The following is a 17,943-nucleotide window of genomic DNA, read 5'->3' on the forward strand; positions in this document are numbered from 1 at the left end:
TCTTCCTTCCTTCTGTTTTACAGGTACTTAGTGCTCACTGTCAGACCCTGTACATTCACAGAGTCCAGCTTACAATTCTCTGAAGCCAAAAGTACTAGCAAGGGCTTATGTCTTGACAGTGACTGCCTAGGTAGCAATAGTGGTAGAAAAAGAGGAACAAAAAAGGATAAGGAAAGAGGAAGGAATAAGCAGTTCAGCAAGAGGTGTCAAGAGGTTCAGGCTGAGAAGGACAAACCCAAAATGAGGAGAGATGTGTGTACCACTAGTGCAAAATTAACGAGAGAACTTCTGTGATTAGGTAAGTTGCAAAAAGGAAAATAAAATTTGTAGAATTTCCTAAAAAGGGAGATATGAGAAATACTGTATTTCAAAGGAAACACTCAAATGTTATCATGATAGAAAGTGATAGCCAAGCAAAACATCTGACAGTTAGTAAAGAGGAGGGCTGAAGCTATCAGTAACATCAGAGACTACTGAGGATCTGAAAAGGATAACTTGCTAAATGGTGAGTAAATAGGAAGCTACAACTGATGGGGATTCTCTGAAGAGAAACATTCCTGTACTTAGTACTTACACCTAGATAGCTGCTGTCTTAAGTTATTGGGGGTGGGGGATGACCTCTTGAGGCAGGTGGATCAGAAGCACAGATGGACGCTGGATGATCAAAGAAACTAAGAGAGGAGGAAAAGAGAGAAGGACGCACTCCAGAGCTCCAGCAGCCAAGAGAAGGAAAAGTGGTGTATGGAAGAGAACTGAATGATTAGTAAGACACCTATGTTTGTTAATTTTAATTTCAGTGCACTTCATATGCAAGAACTAGAGAAGTGTAAACAAGAAAACACTTGTGTGGCATAAGACCAGAAACAGAGCAAGGGAAAAACAGTTCTTAGCTGTAAAAGAATGAAAGTGGATGGAATCATGCAATAAAAATATATAGGAACGTGCTTCAAGCAGTAAATGACAACCACATCTAGAATAACAAAAAAAAAAATCTCCAATCATACTTAGAAATATAACAGACAGAACAAGAAATACAATATCAAGAATATGAAAAAGTAAACAGCCAACATTTACCACTGGAATCCAAACAGATGTATTACAGAAATCCAACAAGTTTTAGAGGATGGTATTAGCAGTGGCATGACTTCTGACTGGCAAGACCAAAACTCTAGAGACCAGCTTCACCCCACCAAGTTCAGAGAACTGTGAGTGTGCAGAGATGTTCTAGTCTCCCTTGAGGCACTTCAGAGTTCGGCTCAGATCCTGGTGGATTTAATCATCACCTTGTGCCATGCTTCCTCCTCTCCCTTTACTTACAAGGCAGACCAGGACAATAGGATTCCTGATTTGGCGCTTAGTCTACAGTTTTGAGGAAAGAACTAGGAATAAACTCAGCTCTCTGGAACAGCAAAAATCACAGGGTGGGGCTTTTGAAGTCCTGTCAAAGATGCTGTGCAGTGCAATTTCAAACAGGGCACAGTCACTTGAATTGTGTTTTCCCATATAATTCCTTTCGCCTGCAGAGAATCATTCACAACTAAACTGTCAGCTGGAATGGAAGTGGAGAAGTTGAGCTTGCTTGAGACTGCAACCGATTCCTAAGTTCATGAGCTGGCTTTCCTTTCTATTTGTTGTTTCAAAATTTGGAAAATAAACTTAAAGAATATGAGTTTTAAAGTAATCAATTATTTTCTGCCCTTCTCTTCGGACAATGCTATTTAGATTAAAGGGGGGAGACTATTCAGGTAGAGTATCTCCTGCACAGTAAGAAATTGGACACTGGCTCAGGTGTTGAGGTGATTATTCATTTGAGTCTGAGGTGCTCCAGCCAGCAATGAAAATTAATTTTATCACCGTATCCTTCCGAATAAGAAAGAATGGACTTTTTGCCTATAATTTTTAAAAAATGTACAATAAAATTAGCAGTATTAACATGGAAGCATTGTCATCAAATAATGTAAAATATGAATGACACAAAGGGAAGAGATATTGGTTCCCGACTACTTAATTTATAACAAATATGGCCCAGCTTTTCAGTGCTTTTATCTGCTTTCATGTCCTTTAAACAAAATTAAATTGCAAATTATTCTTTATCTACACATTCATATTATTGGATTACACTGAATGTTATAAGCTATTATTATGGACGGTTAGACATTTGAACTAGAATTTTCCATGTGTGCCTATATTCTGCATGCAGAGACTTTGAAGAAATATTCCCCGTAGTCAGAATTTTTTATGTACACAAAGATTATGAAGCAATAGGTTTTTTTCTTACAAAGAAATAAGGAATATAACGAGATGTGTCATTGTTCATATCAACTGCTTTGTTACTATTAAGAATCAAAGAGTAATTTTTAAAATAAAGTCAATAAAATCTAGAAAGAGAGCATTTGGGTTGAATACTACTCACTTGTTTTTAAAATACCATATGCTATGTATGCATTTACACATCTAAAACTAACTTGACATACCGCTTAACACCAACATGCATTACTGAAAAATCAAGTGAGGTTTTCACTGTCAACATTAAAATAAAAAGTCTGCATGTACAATTACTATGATAATGTAGCTCAAGCATTTTCGATTCTTTTGTAACATATTTTTACTACTTTTTTAGAAAACAGACATTGTCATTGTCAGAGAATATGAAATATTCAAAAGCATTGCTGGTCATTATTAACTTTAGGTAAAAAACATTCTCAGTAAAACATCAACCAAACACTAATGCAAAATTACTAAACACAAAGTAAAATTACCTAATTTTTCAGGTTTTCCTTCAAGTGTTTGTATTTTTCTCTAATTAACACTGGCGGAATTTGGGATATAGTAAATCAGTTACGTTTATGCTATTAGGTGTATTTAATTTACTTCTTTGTTAGTGTTTCTGAAGTTTGAAAATAAATATTCACTAACATTCAGTATTTATGTAGATTGTTTCTAACAAAAATCTATAATCTATCGTAATTAATCTAGAGCGACACTATGTTATAAAATCAAGGGGAATAGAAAGTTATGAACCGTCAAGATTTATATTAATTATACTGCATTAAGTGAACGCGTACCCCCACAGACACTGCCGTCTGCGTTTTCACACTGTCGGTCATCACATTCACAGTTTTTGCCATGAACTCTGTTGTCTCCTGGAGGGAAACAAGTGCATTGGCCACATTCGCATCTCCCTGTAAGAAATAAACAATTGTTACAGTCATTATTTCAGTAAAGGAACATAAAGGAAATAAAAAAAACACGCTTATTCTACACTCTACCCTCTAAAGACAAACTACAAGTCACTCTGTATGAATTAAAGTATGCACAAAACCACTATTAAAACAAATCAAACCAAAAAAAAACTATTCCTCTTCCATGGACACCAGAAGCAAAGTATACCACTGTTGTGTCGTGGTGGAAACAAGAACAATAAGCAAATATTGGCATTGTATGCTTTTTGTATCTCAACTTTGTACATGTTTAACCACATAATCAACCTTTACAATTGATCTAAAATATTTAGCACATACCCGAGAAACTCCAAAATGAATGTGATTAGAATTAAATAGTCTCTGCACAGGGCTACCTAAGATGCCCTCTATTCATGTACAAACATAACTCTTCAAACACTCTGTCAGGCATTTGGAAAGCAAAACTCCCTATAATTTTTCTAGTCTGGACCTGAGGAAACAGAAGTTGAAAGCACCACCTCTCTCAGTCTTGACTTCCACCAACCCGTTAACAGGAGAACTTCCCAGAGCTTAAAGTGGGAATAGACTCGGCCAAACTCCCACAGATCTTGCACTCCAAAACCCTCAGAGCAGTAAGCGTTAAAGGGTCAGATGTGAAAAAAAATAAGATCATGGACAGTCTTATGTTGTACATATGAGACAGACTCAGTTTGGGGTAACCTTGGTTTTCTTATTTCCTAACTTCTGAGAGTTCGACTCCAAATTTTTTAAAATTGTTTTAGTGCAATGCTCCTGTGAGAATGGTCTAAATATGACACAACCTGTGGATCAAAATGATAAATTTGATGGTCTTGGGAAAAGATACTGTGTGTAAAAAATGGCCACCAGAGACATGGATTAGGATGCAGAAAAGCCTGATCCTCTCAATCTAACTGGGCCACAGCAGCAGTGAGACCCAACCTGGTCCTGGGCACTGCTCTACTGACTGTAGAACCTGAATTTGCAGTTAGAGCAACTATAGCTACGAAGAAAAAAAAATCCTCCAAGTGCAGCTTTTCATTATGCAACCAAACAGTTCAGCATGCACAATAATTTTCCAGCATTTACTGAAATATTTTGCAGAATGGGAAAGGGCTGATAAGGAGAATCTTAGCGGGGCTTTTCTAACTGTAGGTTTTGTGACAATAAAACCCTTTAGACCAACATACTGCCAGATAATTGTTAATCTATTTTTCAGCTTCTAACCTGAATTTGTTATATTTGTTTTTTCAAAAAAAACCCACTCTAATTAAGTTGGAATAGGCAAGGATCTTATTACTTGTGGAAAAATTCCCAGTTCATTTTACAGCTGCCATAGCCTTCATCTTCCCAGCCATCAATGTACACCGCAGTTTCAAGCTGACATTCTATGTGCCAGGATTCCGTCTAGGAGGACATTTTATTATCAACTTAAAGTGAAAGAATCACAAAAAAAGACATGCCAAGAGAATTAACAGCAAATACTTCATTACTTCAAAATAATTTTGCATTGGCAATTAGATGAGGATATTCATTCCAGGAAAGAAACTTATTATACAAAGTACATCTATCACATCACAAAGTACAGTTGTATGTGGTAATCCTGTCAATATTTAAGATATGATTGCTACAGAATGATTGATGTTATTTGCCTGTATTCTCTAAGCTGTAATTATTTGCCAAGGACAGTTACAGTAGAAATTGGAACAAAATCATTTCTTAGTACTTAAATATACAGAGACATTTACTGAGTCCAAGTTGTCGCTATCTGTGCCTCTCACAATCTCTTTCTATGCATCCACCTCAGACAACCTGGCTACTTTTACAAAAATGTCACATTGCAGTGTCCCAAAGCACAATCACCTGTAGACAGACAGGTACCTGATGAACAGGACCCACCTGTTGTGAAGACTCTATAAAATAAACCAAAGAAACATCTTTAACAGTGGTGTCCTGGCCAGCTAATGCTATAATAAGGAGGATGCCTGAAGGACAACAAAATCAGTTTAAGTTACTTGGAACAAACAAGTCAGCAGAGATGGAAAATCCTCCAGAGGGACAAGCAAAGGAACGTTCTGTAATAAGGCTCCTGCATGTTCTATAATTAAGCATTACCTTCTGTAATGCTTAATTTAATAAGTCTGAAGGACCCAGGAGCCCAGTGGCTGGGTGCTTGCACTGGAATGGGAACAGGTTCCCATCAGTCCCTGCTGCAATTATTATTTATTCACTTTAGTTAATGTGCGACGGTTTCACTGGCAAAACAACTGAGGAAATCCCATCCCTTGGCAGACAGGGCACATTTTTGTCATGTAAGAGATACAAGCTCAGGCTGTCTTCTCAGAATCGAGCACAAAGAGGATTTAGGCCCTACTTTCTCAGTCTTCTCATCTTAGCTAACGAATAAAACACCAACACATATATTCAAAAAGCCCCAATCCCTTGTTTATATCTCTGCCTCATATTTTGTTTTGGCTGGTTCCCACCTAAGATCACAGTATGACTTAGATCATCTAACTGCGGACTTCAGAAGAACTGAAAGTGTATTGAAAATGGAGAGAACACTCAGTCAGTAAGTGCTCTGGAAAAGGAGTTCTCTGAGCTATTTCTTTACTTTTAAATATTCAAAGATACATTTATAGAAGTTTAGTACACTGCTGCTGAAACTGATACTCAAATTATTAGTTCATTAGTTGTTTTACAAATGTGACAAAATCAGCACTAGAAACATGAAAAGTGAATTTAGTGGTGGCACTAAATAATTACAACTTTGTACTGGTTTAAAAAGCATATTTTACCTCCAAAAGCACTGAGATTTTGGTTACATTATGTAAACTGGGCTCACTCTGTGGAAGTAATTTAACACAGAATTAAAGTCCTTTTTGCTTCTGAATAGCTAACTGCATAGGATGTGGCAAATATAAACTTCAAAGTCTCATTTTATCACCATACAGATAAACACAAAAATTAACAACGTTCTGTAAACCAGGATATTTGCAGGGTGAGCTTGCTTCAGCCATACTCCTACTTTGTCAGGTGCATCTGCTACTGAAGTAACAGAAGCCACATCTTATTCTGTGACCTTCTACTCTTAGTTATTGTGATAAAAGACTTACCATACAAATTCAATCATTCAAAAGTAATTTGAAGCTCACATTATACTGAAAAGGGATCAGCACTTTACTAAACATACGCTTTCTTTGTCTAGAATAATAGGTTTACCATAGCAACCTGATTATAGAGGGAAAGCTGCTGCCAAACACATCCTAAATTCTCTTTAAATTCCAGGGCATAGAGAAACAATTAAACACAGAAGGACTATAGTATTTTGTACCTTCTCAACCATCTGTGCAAGAGGTACACTTCATGAGTAAAAAGAAACAAGTTCACCTCAGACATTTTATAGCAAGTGGCTTTCTCTCCTCGCCGCTAAGCAGGGACAGTAAATTTCATCGTCTGATGACTTCAGATGAAGGAAGCTTTATGATGCAGGCTCTATTAGCTATCACCATTGAAAAGCTTAACCTACTTATTGCAATGCAAAATCCCAAAAATAAAATAATTATACATTTATTTGTCTACAGTCAATATTTTCTTGCACTGTTTCTTCCCATTGATATCAATAGGAGTATTAGCTTACTATTGATAATTGTTACTTGGAGACTGAAAAAAGACCAACTTGGAGTGCATTTTTTTTTGTTTTTAAAGGGAATTGAAGTGTCACATCTACTTAAAATATGTAAGTTTGTTAGATAACTAATTCTAGAATCCTAAAAATCCATGCCTTAAGCATTCAGCTTTTGATTTTACTCACCTTTTACTATAGCATTTTTTCACTCCACTTGTCCAACATTTATGAAAGCCTAACTGAAGTAAACAGTGCCTAGACTTACATTAAACCTATTCCCATGCAAATTGCTGTGACCGTTAGCTGCATGCATTCAAAACAATTTCCAGCTGCCTATATAGACTGACTGAAAGTCTCTTTATACAGGTAATTTTTTAAAACACTGTGCTAGAAGTATATAATTTCCATAATAAAACATTTTTACCTTGTTATTGCTGGCAAAAATATCAGAAAGAAATAGCAATAGCTTTCAATGTAAAAATAAACACTGAATATAATAAAATGTACTTAATTGTCTTTTCCTGTCTATAACTCTACAACATAAAGGATTTTTCTGTGCATGGTGCTGAATTTTTATCTTCCAAATGAAAGCAAATAAGTGTTTTGTTGTGGGTTTTTTTGTTGATTGGTTGGTTGGTTTGTTTGTTAATCTGTAAGTGATACAGTGCCAAATTGCACTGAGATTATGGTAAAAGCAAATCAGGTTCATGAGTACCTGGAAAAGATGGTGTTTCAGGCTAGTGATAAATAGAAGGGAATGTGCCTTTAGGAAGGATTTTTCTGCCCCAGGTTTAACATCTGAAAGCATTACCTATCAGAATTGGCAATTTCTTTGTTATCAAGCTATCATCTCAGGCAACCTGAGCACATTCAGCAAAGCTGCTGTGTCTTTCTGCCAGCAGAACCCATTTCATGCTGGATGGGAACAGATGATGTAAAATACTGTTCAGAAATGGCAAATTAGAGAAGAGGGATGGGAAGACTTGTACAGAAGATCACAAAGTTTCAGGTGACACAGCGGGTGGGGCAAAGCAGATGTGGCTTAAGGAAATAATAAATAGGATGCAGCAGCTTCAGGTAAGGAAAAGGAAAATTCACTGACTGAGTAGTGGAGGGGAAAAAAGACCAGTAAAGGGAATAAACAGTACCACAAAATGAGCAACCAAAGTGCAGCGCTTGCCAAAAATAGGATGGACAATCTCATCATGGCTTGCTCAGTCTGAGGTGTTCGGAGCAGTGTAATCCAGCTGAGCTTGATCAATGTGGAGAAATTTATAAACACAAACAGAAAACAGATATTGACTCCTCAGTGGGCACACACAGTTTATTTTGTGTGTCTTCCTATCCAAATCGCCTGGAATGGCTTCCCACAGCTAGAATGGATTTTCATAAATAAAAATATTTTTTTCATATAAAAATATTGTGCTGACTAAACAAAAAATATGTCATATATGGAGGGATCTTTGGCTTTCAAAATGCTCATAATTCTTGGATCTGGTTGGTTGGATGGTTTACGAGGTGCTAGAAAAAAAGAACCTTTGGAGGTATTTTAGTATGTGCAAAAATATCCTTAGAACACCTGAATATCTGGCTGATCTCACAGAAACCATGCAAATCTGGGGATTAGTTTACAAGGATTTTGGGCAAGCGTGAACAATGTTCTAGTTGTAATATATAAACAATGTCATCTGCAACCTCTAGTTATATTGAGAAAAAATGTTTTCCTCTTCTAAAAAAGCTTTATGAACTTGTGACAGTACAGTTCTGTTTGTCTCCAATGCTCCAATGTGTCTGAAGATTCGTGACATAACAGGTGGTTGTGCTAGCATAATGCCAGCGCTAAATCTTCAGCAAAAGGAGTTCAACACTACATGAAAAAAATCATTTTTCCTGCTGGACTTCAACACCCTTTTCTGCACTGAAGTGATATTTTACCATCTCAGAGAAATGTAGAACATCAGAGCCCTTAAATGTGGTTTTTCCTCTGTACAGAGCACTCAGCTGTAGCTGCAGAGTGAGGAAAGTGCACAATGCTGCTCATCGCAACACACCAACCTCTATCGCGGGTACCAACGTTGGTCCATTCCTGGTGAGCGGCACAGTGGTAGGAGCAGAGGCTGCATGAGATGCATCAGCAGTGTGGTGTCCTGGCTCTGCTGTGCTCTGCGCCTCATGAGGCTTTGCAGGAAAGACAGAAAGCCACCAGCCCAGGAGAGGACATCTTGTACACAACCTCCTCGCATTTGAAACATCAGATGGGCATATTGATGATTTTGTGGTTTAACTGAAGCTACAAGAACCACGAAGAATTTATTATCTTAGTATGTGCAGGATCGCTCTATTGTTTTTGTGGAAATCTTCTGGTGAAAAACAGGTTTTCCTCACAAGGTTCAAGCAACAAGGATTTTTTTTTCTTCAGTACACCATGAAAAATAAAATTGTGCATTTATCCCCTCATACACAAGAAAAATATGCTGCAACTATTACAAGGAGAACTACTTGTTTGGATTTGGGTTGGGAACTAACTTTCTGTCTCTAAATCAATACACAGAAAACAAACATGCCTTAAGTCTATTCATAAAAAGAGATTATTTGCAGCATGACTGACCCAAGACCTCAAGTAAAAATATAAAAGCTCCAGAGAAGAGCTTAGCTGAATCACACAGACATAAAATGAAATTAAAATTGCTTTAATAAATCTAAAGTAATTTCCAAGCTTGAGATTTTTGAACCACTTTTTTTTCAATAATTTTGTACACTGAACTGAACTTTTAGCAGCAATCTCTGAGATTTTTGATTAAATAGCACCAACAGTAGCTAAAGCACATAATTGGGTTACATATCTGTATTTTCCTTAGTCTTACTAGGTGCTTCTCAACTGCAATAACTGCATCAGCTACTACAATCAGCTCTATAAACAGGCTTGAAATAACTGTAATCAATTAACTATCATCATATAACTACATATAGTACACACATAGAAGATTTGTATCTATAGCTGTTGACTTTTTATTCCAGGTTGCATTAGCTCACCTTAGGCCCATATGTGGCTTCAAAGACCAGGATACTTTCACTAATTGCTTATGTTGCCACACCTGTTTTTATTTTAATTTCCATATCATATTTGGAAAACCTACTCCAAATCTGTGTGAAGTATCCAGTGACACTGGGCCATCCCATGCTACATGGAACATCACGGCCCCATGTGAAAGGGCTGGGAACACGTTGAAAGGCTTTACAAGGCGAGTACCTGGTGGAAACTTAAGGGTAGATCCTAGGAGGAGGTAGAAGAACAAGCGGTGTTGGTTTCTTCTCCCAAGTAGCAAGTGATAAGAAGAAAGGAAATGGCCTCAGGTTGCCCAGGGAAGGTTCTGATTGGATATCAGGAAAAATTATTCACAGGAGGTTGTGAAGCATTGGAACAGGCTGCCCAGGGCAGTGGTGGAGTCACCATCTCTGGAGGGGTTGAACATACAGGGAGATGAGGTTCTCAGGGACATGGGTTAGTGCCAGGGCTGAATTAATGGTTGGACTCGGTGATCTTGAGGGTCTCTTCCAACCAAGATGATTCTGTGATTCTATGCTACACAAGGGGTGTCACAGTGGCTCTGGGGACTTTGCTGTATGCAGCTTCTCTTACCCTGTTGCTTTAGGAGAAGGTACTGAAAGTCCCATGTCTGCTCATCACCTACACTCAGTGTCTTGCAACGGCTGTTGGTATAAGAGTTTGGCCTAAGAAAAACATCCGAAATTCACAAATTAAGAAATTCTTTTGTTAAAGCTGCCTGAGATTTTCCATTGTATGTTTTATGAAGTTGCTCACTAGTATAAAGCACCAAGCTGTCCCTCATATAATAAAGTGTGTAGGCAGGAAATGTATGTTTTAATCCCTTTAAAATTGAAATGCTTTGTCATATGAAAGAGTATTAAAAAAGGTCTGACAAATTAGTTTTTCCTTAAGGAAGAAAAAACAAACAAATAAACAACAACAAAACCAAACAAAATAACCCTACGATAAAAACCCTGGAGAAATAATATATAAGTATGTTATTCCAAACAACAGAACTTTCACTACAGCGCAAGCAACTAAATATCCAGGATTGTAAAAGCAAGCGTTATGCAACAGTAATTGCAAATGGCTCAGACTTGCCCCCCCGCTTTTGTACACACCAAGTGTGTGACTGGGAGCCTAATTGCACAGTTGGCATATGGCATCTGAAGTAAATGCGCTTCCTTTGTGACAACCTAATAGCGAAATACTTCTTTAGATAAATCCACTCAACAGCACTACTTTACAGATTTAGCATCAGATAGTCTTTTACAGCTCTTGCTGATCAGCACTACTGATTTGTATCTTCTTTTCTAGGTTGCTTTTCTGTTTTTTTAATTCTTTTTTCCTCCTCCCTCTCTTTAAACATTTGGGTAAGAAGCACTGCTGAGCTGCTTGTTGGCTTTTCAGATTGTTAACTTGTTGACATCTGCTATCATCATCAAGCTGGCATGTCTCCTCCATCTGCCTCCTCTCAGTAGCAGTGCTTTGAGGATGCACTCCTTGAAGGCTGCTATTGTGTTCTGCACAGCCGAGAGGGAACTAGAGGAGCTCCAAAAGAGAAGTCATCAAGAACACCCCTGCCCACTTTGCAAGAGCCAGATTTTAACCCTATGCCTCACTTTTCCTGGTGATATCTTCCTCAGGTCTCCCGTTGTGGGCACACCCTTGACAATTCACTCACTATATAAAGGGGACAAGTAGGACTATGAAGGCAATAACTTCTGCCTTCGAAAGAAATGTGATAGTCAATGTCACCACACAGAGGAGAGATGTGTGAAGAAGACAAAAAAGAAGGTGGCAAAATACTTTCTAAAGAAATGTATTGTTAAGGTAGAAAACAGTGGAAATGGAAGAGGAGGAGGAGGAATCAGTTGACGAAAAAAGACAAAGTAGACACCATGGCAAATGTCACTCTGAAGATGTAAAAATCCTAGAATTCACCAAACCATCATCTGCTTTTTTTTACTACCCTTCCTCCCCTACCCTCTTCTCTCACCCCAATAAAAATAATTCCTCTTTCTTCCGTCAGCCTCTTTCTTTTCTGCTTTTCTCTCTACTTTTTTTCTTTCTTTTTTTTTTTTTTTTTTTCCTATTTCCACTTTGACCATTGGGCCCTCTCTTCCTTTAAAATGTTTCACTGCGGGGTACAGAACATTTTGTACTTTGGAAATCATCTCATCTTTCAGATCACTCCATGCTTTCAGATCACCCTCTAGCTTCCACAGAGCTCCGTCTTTTCATCTCTTTTTCATTCTTTCTCTCCAAAATTATTTCAATAACTCAAACTATCAAGAAAAACTACTGTAAAGAGATGACAATAAATTAAGTAAAGGATACATGGCATTCTACTAAAACTAACATCTTCTCCACAGAATACAAAACATTAAGTATTGTGTTTGATTTAAAGGACCTGCCTTGAGAATGATTTTCCTTCACCTTGACAACTATCAGGAAAAATAAGTCTCATTTCCCTTTCAGTCTGTCCAGCAGAAGCTCCTACAAAATACTTTATAGCAAAACCCAAACACAATAAAGAGGCACAATCCAACATCGAAGGATATAGGAAACATAAGGACATTGTTCAAGAACGTGTGATGGCTTTTGAGCCATTTAAAGCTTTATACATTTGACTGCTTTATCATCCGGAGGATTGACTGCTTACCTCTTTTTTACATGATCTGCCATGTAATGAGTCATAGCACTAATTCCACAGAGATATTTAATTCGCAGATTAATTTACTAGAAAATGCCAACTGCTTTGTGGAAGTTTAATCACCAAAATGTTAACCTTGTTCACTTCCTGCTGATGCCTGTTGTTTATTAGGTAGTAAATTTCAAGATATTTTAGGGTTGTAATACAAGCCTATCTATTGCAACATTTAAACTCCTAGACACTCTGCTCATTGAAGCTTTAGCCAAGATTAAAGAGCTTTATAATGGAAAAACAACAATATGAAAAGGTTCAACTGCATAGCAACCATCAATATTATTTGCAGATAACAGACTGCAAAGTTCAGGAATCATGGCAACAAATGACATCACACTGTATCTACGTTATTGATTAGCTTTCACCTCAAGACTTTTTCCAGAAATGACAAACATTACCTAGCAACTGCATCATTTACTGAGTTGTTGCAAGTTAAAATGCTCTTACCATACACTTGTAAGCAAATTTTTCCTTTATGTTGCCAACTGGCCAGATTGTGCACTAGCCTCTCGATACAAGTCTCTCTATTTAATCTGTTGTAAAGACACTGCCTTATGGCTCCTGAAATCTTTGCCCCAAATGTAACTGAATCTGTGAAATAATGCTTCTTCCCAGCACCCAAAAATGCAGGCTCTGAGGAATACTGTGTAATGTGTAATGAGGGAATTAAAGGCATGATTGTAACAGCTTTTTAAATGCAAACATTATCTTTAGAAAACAACAGTCTTTCATTTTCCCACTTTCTGATTTCAAGTATTAGTAGTAAACTCTTCATTGCAGATAACCCTGGATTTATAGATTTCAGGAAAATAATAATAATAAGCAATAATAAAACAGTGACCCAAGAGTCATCAAAGGAGACGTATCACCCTAAAGGTGTAGTTGTTTTAACTTCTTGAAAGTAATACCCTCTTTGCTCCTCTGGCTTGATAGGACCCCATGAGCAGGCAAGGTTGCTGTCTGTTAAGACAAAACAGGTATAATTATGAGCTTCACATATTTATACTCAGCCTCTTGTTCAGAAGAACTAAATAAAACCCAGCAATTAGCAAGACAGCAGTTTTCAAGCTAGTCAAAACACAGGCAACAAGTAATTAAAGCCTACCAGTGAGGCCACACTATTCCTGCAATATTTGCCACAGAAAAGATGGGTTTCTGATCAGTCTCCAAATCTTCCTGACACATAAAACAGTAGTCCAAAACACTAAAATTAAGGCATTTTATTTTAATTAGTTAACTCGAGCAACTGCTATGAAAAGCCTAAGACTGAAACAATTGCCTCTCCATTAATATTGATGCTAGTTGTGAGAGCAAGAAATCAGGTTTATAGTGTGCATTAGGCTCAAAACTTCTAGAAGGATCACTGAGACATATGCTCCTGCCAAGATTTCTGCTTTGACTTGAACTGACCTACATTTTCTCACTCAGTCATGAGCAACACATTTAATTGTGTGCTTAAGTTGAAGCTGCAAAACACTACAGTTTAACCATGCAGCCATCCACCCCTTCTCTACCACCTGCTTTCAGTCCTGACCCACATCACCATCAGCTACCCCGTGTTTGATCTCAGGGACAGCCCACTGAAAACACTGACAGCTGGGAAACATGCCTGGAGGAGCCTCAGCCCTCGGTTGGTGTCACCCACTGGACAGGAGAAGAAAAAATTCCAGTGATGAGCAAAAGAGATGCCTGAAACTGAATAGAAACTAAGGACCAAGAAAGCACTTTTCAAAACAGTCCAGGGACCATTATACTACTACGCAGCAAGAATTTCAGGAGTGCCAGTGAAGGTTTATAAAATTCATAATTCTTCCTATAATTCCTCTCTCAAAAGAGGGAAGGAGAGAGAAGAAAGAGTTCAGTGTTTCCCAGAAAGCATTAAAAGTTCTCCAGCAGATGGAGAATTTAAAACACATGACCAGTCATTAGTCCCTGGAAAATTTCAGTCAACATGATTTTGAGGAAAGAGGGTCACATTAAATGTCAGTAATATGCTCGATATTAAATATTGAGTCTCTTTTGTTTTAAGGATTTGGCTAACATTTTTTGTCTTTAAAATTTTATCCACACTGATATATGGCAAAATTTAAGATGAAAATAAGAATTAACAAAATTTCTTTTTTTTTTATAGCATCAGAAATATTCTGAAGTCAAATGAAGCAAAAATAGAAAAGCTAAGGTCTATTATATAAATCAGAGAGTAAGAGGATCTTTTACAACTGATTAAAAATGATAAGCCTGATAAGTGCTGTGGGGAATGCTATGCTAAATTGAAAACCCCTATCCTTTTCTGGTTTGGAAATAAGTATAGGTATTACACAAAGTACTGCTTTGTCAGTTTCCTCAGTCATCATGTAAGAACACAAAGACAATGCAAACAGTGCTTTCTACAGACCAATTGCTTTATAAAATATTTAAAAATTCACCAGAAATGAGATTGCTGTCTGAAAAATAAGTCCTTTCAAGGAAAAAGCAATATTCACTGCAACGGTTTCAAGCGAAAAATATCTGCCAAGCAAAAGAACAACTAAGAGGAAAAATTTGGACCTGGCCAGTGGACCGAGTAATTTTACCTTTCAGAGAAGAGAAAGAGAAATAATATATCAAAGCCATCATTGGTACCAATTTGTGTGCCTTTTCTCCTCCAAAATACTTTGTCTAAGCAGATCCACTAAATTGTAAACTAAAACTGTTTACTGCCCACCAATGAATATATGGAGAACATAGTGTTCCCGGATGTAGTCACTATTACAGAAATCTGAAGGTGGATGCAATTCCCTGCACAGTCGAGCTATTTGGGAGTAGTTCTTTGCAACTTCTGAACAAGGTTATTCCAGTGGAAACAAAGAACTCAGCCCTTCAGATAAACCAGGCTTCTGAAATAAATCCTACAGAAGTAAATTTAAGTACTTTTTTAGACTTAACAAAAGCTCATTGATAAAATAGCCAGAGACAAAGTCAACAAACCAGAAACACAGTGAAGATTTCATGTAAATTTAAAGGTGGAAGAGGTTCATGGGAGTTTTTTCTTTCTTTTTTTTGTGCATTTGTATTTATGGGCAGCAGTAGGAAAAGTTATCTAAGTGGTTGCCAAGGCAGCAGAAGATAGGACATGGAGAGAAGACCATTACAATGACTAGTCACACTTTAGAAAGCATGCTTTGGAATATGTACGTGTCAGAAATATAATCTAATAGGTTCCACCAAAGAAAGATCCCAAGACTATAGCCATAGTTGAAAATGAAGGAGAAATTTGGATGAGGAATGAAAAGGTTTGAGAGAAGAGGGAAGGCCAGATATGCTGAAAACTTGCAAATCCGACAAACAAGAAAATTTTGACAGCAGACTCCTAGACGAGAAGAATGGGAAACATCTTGCCATGAAGTTAGGATACAAAAGGAAAATGAGTAACAGAGAAGAATCAGGCTTGAAGGATAAGTGGAATCCTCCAAACGCCCTGAAAAAAGAAGAAAAGAAGATGTGAAATGGAAGGAGGAAAAAAAAGCAAAGACACCTGCAAATCACAGAGTCACAGAATCATTTAGGTTGGAAAAGACCCTCAAGATCATTGAGTCTAACCATTAACCTAACACTACCAAGTCCACCACTAAACCATGTCCCTAAGTGCTACGTCCACACATCTTTGAAACACCTCCAGGGATGGTGACTCAACCACTTCCCTGGGCAGCCTGTTCCAGTGCCCAACAACCTGTTCAGTGAAGATATTTTTCCTAATATCCAATCTAAACCTCCCCTGGTGCAACCTGAGGCCATTTCCTTTCATTCTATTCCTTGTTACTTAAGAGAAGAGACCAACACTCACCTCGCTACAATCTCCTTTCAGGTTCTTGAAAAGAGTGATAAGGTCTCCCCTTATTGCTGAGGAACAGACAAAGGAGGCAAGTAAGTATCAGAGCTCACAGAAGAATAAGTGGGTGACAGTGTGAAAACAGAAAGTGACATGATCTGGCAAAAGAAAGAACAAAGGAAGAATGGGTTCTCCAATATACAAGAGTAGGAAAAAGCAGTGAAGACGAGTAGCTCTGAGGAAGATGCTCCATCAAGTGGAAACTCAGGTGTCCTCAGGAAAACTTTTCCAATTTGCAGAAAAGAAGTGGCATTAAAAGAAAAATAAAGACAACAGCTAGCTCAAGCACTCTTGTGGAGAGAGAGTAGCTATGTCATCTCTCTAGAAGCAGGATGTGATAAATGAACTTACTCGACACAGACAGAGTCTATGCTCAAGAGAAGTTTATTGTAGTAGAGATAAGCAAAGCAGCACTGGGTGCGCGGGGAATCTACATTCCACCTACACGCACACCTGACAAAGTTTTTAGTGGTCATTATATACCCTCCCTTTGTTATTACAATTCTCTATTTTTGGGAATTATCCCACCTACTAATACATATTCATACTAATAGATACATATGCTCTGTCGTGGTGTTAGGGTCTTCTCTCCCCATCTGGTGGTCGTCAGGATGAAGGCTCTCATCTTCCTCAGTTAGTCTTTTATCTGAACTTGGGGGTCCTTGTAGAAAAAAATCACTGTCCCTCTGGCTTTGGCCCACGTTTCTATTATCTCCCTCATTTGGTCATCTTCTTGTCCTTCAGTCCACAATTTATTTGTTCCTGTTCCTGTGTTTCGCTACATCTGGTTTCCTCAAAATAGACTCAGAACATCCTTATCAATAACATGAGCCACCTGCCATCTCATTTAACTAGCAACAGGAATCACTAGGTTGCTCTAACATTTACTACACAGGATAATATAGCTTTCTGTCCAAAGTCAAAATGACTTTAACTATGGAAAGCACCAACACATTTTCCAGAGCAATGAAGATGATTAAGGGAGTGGAGCATCTCCCTTATGAGGAAAGGCTGAGGGAGCTGGGTCTCTTTAGCTTGGAGGAGATTGAGGGGTGACCTCATTAATGTTTATAAATATGTAAAGGGTGAGTGTCACAAGGATGGAGCCAGGCTCTTCTCGGTGGCAACCAATGATAAGACAAGGGGCAATGGGTACAAACCGGAACACAGGAGGTTCCAATTAGATATGAGAAGAAGCTTCTTCTCAGTGAGGGTAACAGAGCACTGGAACCAGCTGCCCAGGGAGGCTGTGGAGTCTCCTTCTCTGGAGACATTCAAAACCTGCCTGGACGCCTTCCTGTGTAGCCTCATCTAGGTGTTCCTGCTCTGGCAGGGGGATTGGACTAGTGATCTTTCGAGGTCCCTTCCAATCCCTGATATTCTGTGATTCCATAACAATAAATAATCAAACCCCGTTTCCATAGGAAGACAGCTCTGATCAATCAAGATATTCACCTTGCTGAACTATGAAGTGATGTATCATTTTAC

The 17,943-nt window shown here is 38.0% G+C and overlaps 1 protein-coding gene across 1 annotated transcript in view; it reads right to left on the bottom strand.

The window, feature by feature from the left end:
- Nucleotides 1-17,943, bottom strand: part of ITGBL1 (integrin subunit beta like 1) — a 144,448-nt gene that overhangs the window by 17,741 nt on the left and 108,764 nt on the right. Inside the window, exon 8 of the mRNA XM_065656294.1 lies at nt 3,066-3,182. Within this exon, the coding sequence (XP_065512366.1) occupies nt 3,066-3,182 (117 nt within the window). The remainder of the gene's footprint in view (nt 1-3,065; nt 3,183-17,943) is intronic.

Source organism: Caloenas nicobarica, chromosome 1 (genome assembly GCF_036013445.1).
Source record: "Caloenas nicobarica isolate bCalNic1 chromosome 1, bCalNic1.hap1, whole genome shotgun sequence".
Classification (NCBI taxonomy): domain Eukaryota; kingdom Metazoa; phylum Chordata; class Aves; order Columbiformes; family Columbidae; genus Caloenas; species Caloenas nicobarica.